The following is a 7126-nucleotide window of genomic DNA, read 5'->3' on the forward strand; positions in this document are numbered from 1 at the left end:
GTCATTCAAAAGCTAAATGCAGAAAATATGACGAGGCATATCTTGCTCTCGGCTTCACTCACCGTGTCTATACCGGACGCTACAGTCATCGTGTCGCGCCGCAACAGCTCTACACTGTACGTGACAAAGCGACCGTTGCAAATCATTTTAACTTTGTGTCAGTAGGTCATAAATAGAACAAGGCATCAGTTTAATGTCGGGTTTTGTCGTGTCGCACCCTATACAGTCTATGGTCGCGCCGCGCCGCGCCACATCCAGTGTACACAGCATCACTGATTATAATGGGTTCTACTGTATTTTGCCGCTCTCGTCCGGGTGTAGACACAGTGTTTAATGTTGTTGGTGAGCAGGAAAGCCTGTGTGTGTCCTATGCCTTCATGGCATGAAACCCACAAAAAATAAATAACAGAGAGAGAATAATAATAATAATAATAATAACAGTTATTCTCTCTATGCTATTTTTCAATGTTTCAAGTGATGCAGGTTTTTTTTTCCCTGTAGGTTTTTTAAAATTAAATAAGCATGAATTTTTCATAATGTTTAGTGAAATTATGTGGTACTCTGAGGTGAGATGGGGATTCGGGAAAGGGGGGGGGAGACATATTTTTTATAGGTTTAAAGGGGGGCGCGACCAGTTTGATCAGAAGTTTGAGAACCACTGGTCTAAAGTTAACAGACAGTGCAAGTGCAAGAGACAAAAGTGCAGTGCACATGTTTACATATGTTTATTACAGTGACTTTGAATTACATAAAGTAGCGGGGTAAAGCAACAGATTTGTTTTTATATTTCTGCAATCTACTTTAGTTTGTGTGATTTGTTACTGACTTTCATATTAATGTTTACACCAGGCTTATTTGTCAGTGCTTTATGTTGTCATAATTATTACACGCTTGCAAGGTTGGAAGTTCAACAAATCAGTCAATATACTGTGATTGTAGTTGTTAAATAAAAATGTCATTCATATCAATTCATGCATCACCTAATTTCATCGTAACATATAGGCCATACAGAAAATAACAATCTTTATTATTCTATTATTATTTTTAATCTATCTAATATTGTGCTGTTCATACTATACAATTATTTATAGCTAATCAGATTTTTTTTTAAATGAAGAATAAGAATAGGCTACTGTAATTAAAGCTCTTTATTTTGTTTTGAAAGTTTTCATTTCATATAGTATACTGTATATGTGACCCCTGGAGCACAAAACCAGTCATAAGTAGCACGGGTATATTTGTAGCAATAGCCATCAATACATTGTATGGTGTCAAAATTATCAATTTTTCTTTTAATAATTAGGATATTAAGTAAAGATCATGTTCCATGAAGATATTTTGTAAATGTCCTACTGTAAACATATCAAAACTTAATTTTTGATTAGTAATATGCATTGCTAAGAACTTCATTTGGACAACTTTAAAGGCGATTTTCTCAATATTTTGATTTTTTTGCACCCTCAGATTCCAGATTTTCAAATAGTTGTATCTCGGCCAAATATTGTCCTATCCTAACAAACCATACACCAATGGTAAGCTTATTTATTCAGATGATGCATAAATCTCAATTTCAAAAAATTGACCCTTATGACTGGTTTTGTTGTCCAGGGTCACAAATATAGGCTAGTATATATCCTTATTATAGGCGACTGCCCATCAGCGAAGCATACATACAATGACAGACGTGGCATGTTAATATTAGCATTATTACATGTGATTTGTGCTTTTATTGTTACAAATTGCATCTAAAAGTAACATTCACAACTGTACAATCACTGTATGCACCAGTGCAAATTGTCTACAAATCAAAATACACTGACAGCAAAGGTACAACTAGCCTATATATATTCCAGCAGCATAAAAATAAAAATCTACTCAGGAAAACAAAAAGTAGCCTATAACATCGGAATTAAAAATACCTCATTTAGAATAATTTCGACTATAGTTACATAAAACACTCATACGTCACTTGATAAAAATCCAAAGTAGATTATACATACACGAACCCACAAGGATTTGCTACAAGTTTCTGAAATATAAAGACATCCTGGCACGAGTTCACAATATATCTTGATGTTCCGCTCGAGGATTTGAGCGAAGAATAATATATTTCGAACGTCACCTGACTATGAAATGTGCTGATTGTGTTCGGTCTATTATTACACACAACTGTTACATGTGGCTTCTGACAATAGGCTACCAAGTTTAACATGAATTCAATATTATATTTTTGTGTAAGACATGAATTTTATTTAGCGTACCTAATCATGAATTTACTAAACGTCACATTTTTTCTCTCTTAACATAAAGATAGCTTAAGCAAGTGCTCATATTCTCAAAACACATACTGTGCCAGCAGTTAAGAGTTGGAGTCCAACATACAATGTGCATCTGCTTCTGATTCAATCAAATCAGAGCATCGACACCACCCTGAAAACTGCATAATGGTCATTTTGCAAAAGTCTGAGTTTATCTTTGTGCCTTTTAACAAAATATCCACCATTTTACCTTCACTAATGGGATAGTTCACTCATTTACTCATCCACATGTTATTCCAAATCTGTATGATCCAAACAGCTGCTGGTAGCCATTCACTTGCATAGTATTTTTCCCCCCCATACTATAAAATTCAATGGCTACCGTCAACTGTTTGGTTAACAACATTCTCCAAAATATCCTCTTTTGTGTTTAAAAGGAGAAAGAAAATCATTCAGGTTTGGTACAACTTGAGGAAGAGGTAAATGATGACAGAATTTTTACTTTTGGGTGAACTATCCCTTAAAAGTACTCATATACTACACTCAATATATAATTCATAAGATTAGCAAGATTGTGCCACAACAGATTGTGTTTTAAATCTAGTTTCGGCAGTGAACACTGAAGTTCTGAGAGCCAAGTAGTAGTTTTTGTGCTTTGTCCCTGCTTTGAGTTTCCTATGGACTGATTAGGTTAGAAGTGTACTATTATTACTGAACTACTTCACATGTTTGACAGCTACAAACGAACAAGGGTGCATTTCCCGAAGCATTGTTAGCCAACTATGGTCGCAAGTTCAGTCGTTATCAACGTAATTCAACGATTCGGTGTTTCCCGAAACCAGCATCGAAAACTTGAGTGGTTGGAGCTACAGCTCTCTCTTCCTGTGGTTAGAAGCATAGATTCTTGTTAGCATGTTGTCTTAATGTATATACATTATTTTGTATGCATTTTCGAAGAGTGCGCATGTGCGTAAATGCGCACGGGAACCCTGGAGTGTGCTGCAAAAGTAAACACGCGATGAATCGTACATCAAATAAAGAAAAACGAGGGGAACAAAATAGTTAAGTAATCCTCAGATGCTACGTTTGTAGAAAAATTACGTTGTGGAGAAGTACATTTTACGCCAATTAAATAGTATGTAAATGTGATTTAAACATTTTTTACTCCACTACCTGGGTGCGACGTCATTAACGACAATTCTATATTGTTAAAATGATGAAGGTGCGACCACGTTACTACGATTTTGTCACTGGCTAGTTACGTTTTTCTAACGATGCATCATACTATGAAACGCACCCCAGATTGGTTCCAATCGCCATGTAACAGAACATCAAACAATATCGGATCCGCTGCTGATAAGTTGACATATGAGTTGAGATGGAAATCAGCAACAATTCTGAGGTAGCTGGGGCGGCTTATCGGTTAGCCGGGTGGTTTTGGCACCGGTGACCATGGATGGATCCGTATCGACTCTCTCGGACATCTTCACGCAGATAATGTCAACTAAGCGCTCAAATACTTGTCTGACGTTGATGTTCTCCTTGGCGCTGGCTTCGAAGTACTCAAACCCTGTGAGAACGAATCCGAAGAAATCAGATCAAAAACCAATGAATCAGATAAAGGCTGGACATATAACTTACCTAATTGGTCAGCCAAGTGTTTGCCCTTCTCAAAAGGCACCACCCTCTCTTCATCCATGTCACATTTGTTCCCCACCAATATCACCTGAGCGTTATCCCATGAATAGGTCTTAATCTGTGTTGCCCTGAAAGCAAAAGCGCATTTATGGCACATAACTTCATCAGTGGATAAACCCTATGGATTCGGGATTAAAGCTGCTCACCAGTCCTGCACTGCATTGAAGGACTCTTCATTTGAGATGTCGTACATGAGGATGAAGCCCATCGCTCCTCTATAGTAAGCGGTAGTAATAGTTCTATAACGTTCCTGTCCCGCTGTATCCTATAGACAACACAGAAAATCATGGATTCATTGATAAGGAATATCATCCAATGTTTTGGAGGAAAAACACATAGATTTAAAGGAACACTCCACTATTTTTGAAAATAGGTTAATTTTCCAACTCCCTTAGAGTTAAACAGTTCCTATGGCTAGGAACTCTACTCTCATTCCGGCGTAATAATCAAGGAACTTTGCTGCCATACCATGGGTGCAGCAGGCGCAATGATATTACGCAGTGCCTGAAAATAGGCTTATTGGAAGTTACCTAGCTGGGACTATTTTCAGGCGCTGTGTAATATCATTACGCCGGAATGAGAATATAGTTCCTAGCCATATCGGCCTAGAAAATCGCAACTTAGTACTAAGTACACGATGTAACTACAGAAGCTCTTTGGTCATTTTTGAGCGAGATGCTAATGGTCTAATCAGATTCAATGATCTATGCTAAGCTACAGCTAAAAGTGCTACCGCCAGACCCGGAGATCGGCTGAATGGATTTGAAAACGGTAAAACTCAACTGTTTAACTCTAGGGGAGTTGGAAAATGAGCATTTTCAAAAATAGTGGAGTGTTCCTTTAAGGGGATAGTTCAGCCAGAAACGAAAATGACCATGATTTACTCACCCTCAAGCCATCCTAGCTGTTCATGACTTTCCTCTTTCAGATGGATACAACCAGAGTTATATAAAAAAATGTCCTGGCTCTTCCAAGCTTTTTAATGGCAGTGAATGGGGGGATTGAGATTTTGAAGCCCAAAAAAGTGCATCTATCCATCATAAAAAGTCTCCACACGGCTCTGGGGGGTTAATAAAGGTCTCCTAAAGTGAAGTTATGCATTTGTGTAAGAAAAATATCCATATTTAAAACTTTATAAACCGTAAACGCTAGCTTTCACTAACTGTCTTTCATGAGAGAGAGTGGCGTTTGGTGTAGCGTAAACTCTGGTGAGAATATGCTAGTCTCGCGAGAACCACGTTTTGTTTACAGCAAAGGAAAATCAGTCTCCTCTAGTCTTACATCAAAATCCTCCAACATTTTTCTTTACAAATCCTCATTTTGTACTTCTAATTTGTGATCAGTGTTTTGTTTTGCTCTCTCCTCCGTGCTTCCGCGTTTGTCTCTTCCCGCGTTTGTCTCTTCTCACCAGAGCTTACGCTACGCCTACACCATCCACTGGAACGCCGTTCTTTCATGAACATGAGTACGACAGTTAGCGGAAGCTAGAGATTACAGTTTATACTTGATTTTGAGACTTCAAAATCTCAGCACCAATTCACTGCCATTATAAAGCTTCGAAGAGCCAGGACATTTTTTTAATGGAACTTCGATTGTATTCCTCCAAAAGAAGAAAGTCATATACACCTATAGCTTGAGGGTGAGTAAATCATGGGGTCATTTAAATTTTTGAGTGAACTATTCTTTTAAGGCCATTCACACAAAGAACGAGAACTGTAAAGATAACAATAATATTAGCACCCACACCTACAATCAATAACATTCCATTTATTATTATTGTGCGCTGCAGATTTATTGTCTAGCACATTTATTGCCTTTAAAGTCAGGTGAATTCTGATTGGCTGTCAATGTTTTTAATCATCTATCAGCTGGAAAAAAATTGTTAATTCCGAAGTTATAATTTCTCTGTTTTTACCATATTTATTAATTTTATTCATTATAATCCATTAAACTACAAAAATACTTTTCAAAATTTTATATACTTTTTATTAATTAATTAAAAATGTAAAAATATATATTTTTTTACTTACCAAAAACAAAAAAAAATAACTAATATATACTTATCACAGATACATTCATTTTAATTAATAAAAAAAAAAAATCAAATTATAAATTGTGTTTATTTTAATCTCATGACTTTTCCATTCCCGGAAAATCAAAGATGCAATTCACACCTTGGTGGCATTGTTATTTATAACAGTGTAATATCATGACCTTCAATGCTCCATGAATGCAACTGATAACCAAACATGAGGAGGACAAACTAAATGAATGGTTTGGTGAAACGTCGTAATTTCTCTATTTTAGGCCCATCTTTATTTAAGCTCATTTTGTTTTGTTCCACTTGGCGCCAGTTTCCCTTCAGCTGTTTTGAATGAGAGCCTATTTTTAACACCTCACGATCAATACACCCAGATTATGCATTATCACAAACTGTGGCTGTGTCATACTTGTCACCCGGTGCTTTCGTGTGCTTTCAAACTCTCTTCCCACCCCTTCTTGCCCTCAGGGGCCGCTTTAATTGGCTATGAGGATCTCTCTCTGCCAGGGAGCAGTATTGAGTGCTGCTTCCATGACAACCAGCATCGATGATGCATTTGGGGGAAAAAAAAGAAGGCGCTTGCTTTCTTTTTCTCCAGAAAAAGATGGCTCTCATTCACAGCCTGGTGGAAGGTGATTGCGGAAGGAAGAGGATGCGCACTTTACATAATACAGCCAGATGCGGTTCGAGTTTAATGATGCCAGCCAATCACATTAGAACAACAAACAATCTGGGGCTAAAAATAACCTCATTTTCATTCACATATGACATTATTATGCATTTAATTACACCGATATGCCTGCTCCAGCACTCACCCATATCTGGAGCTTCACTCTCTTGTCGTTCCTGTAAACCGTCTTCACCTTAAAGTCGATGCCGACCGTGCTGACGAAAGAGTTACTAAAAGAGTCATCTGCATATCTGAATAAAAAGCTGGTCTTTCCTACACTGCTGTTGCCAATAATCAGGAGTTTGAACATGTAGTCAAAGTTCTGATCAGATCCATCTCTTTGTCCAAAGCGCTGATCTGCTTTTGCCATCTGTAAACAGAGACAAGAGAATAAATACCAGTATCAACCCTGTTACTGGTACTGAGCAGAGGATGTATATATATATATATATATATATA

At 37.3% G+C, this 7126-nt stretch overlaps 2 protein-coding genes across 2 annotated transcripts in view; both read right to left on the reverse strand.

Moving 5' to 3' along the window:
- Window positions 1–3578, reverse strand: part of nrd1b (nardilysin b (N-arginine dibasic convertase)) — a 20661-nt gene extending 17083 nt beyond the window's left edge. The window contains exon 1 of the mRNA XM_016282277.1: window positions 3556–3578. Coding sequence (XP_016137763.1) covers window positions 3556–3578 — 23 coding nt within the window. The remainder of the gene's footprint in view (window positions 1–3555) is intronic.
- The window catches only part of rab3b (RAB3B, member RAS oncogene family), a 7180-nt gene continuing 2729 nt past the window's right edge, over window positions 2676–7126 (reverse strand). Inside the window, exons 2-5 of the mRNA XM_016282235.1 lie at window positions 6813–7037; window positions 4103–4221; window positions 3900–4024; window positions 2676–3828 (exon numbers count right to left, since the gene is read on the reverse strand). Coding sequence (XP_016137721.1) covers window positions 3644–3828; window positions 3900–4024; window positions 4103–4221; window positions 6813–7037 — 654 coding nt within the window. The 3' untranslated portion in view covers window positions 2676–3643. The remainder of the gene's footprint in view (window positions 3829–3899; window positions 4025–4102; window positions 4222–6812; window positions 7038–7126) is intronic.

Source organism: Sinocyclocheilus grahami, unplaced genomic scaffold (genome assembly GCF_001515645.1).
Source record: "Sinocyclocheilus grahami isolate Dianchi unplaced genomic scaffold, SAMN03320097.WGS_v1.1 scaffold157.1, whole genome shotgun sequence".
Classification (NCBI taxonomy): domain Eukaryota; kingdom Metazoa; phylum Chordata; class Actinopteri; order Cypriniformes; family Cyprinidae; genus Sinocyclocheilus; species Sinocyclocheilus grahami.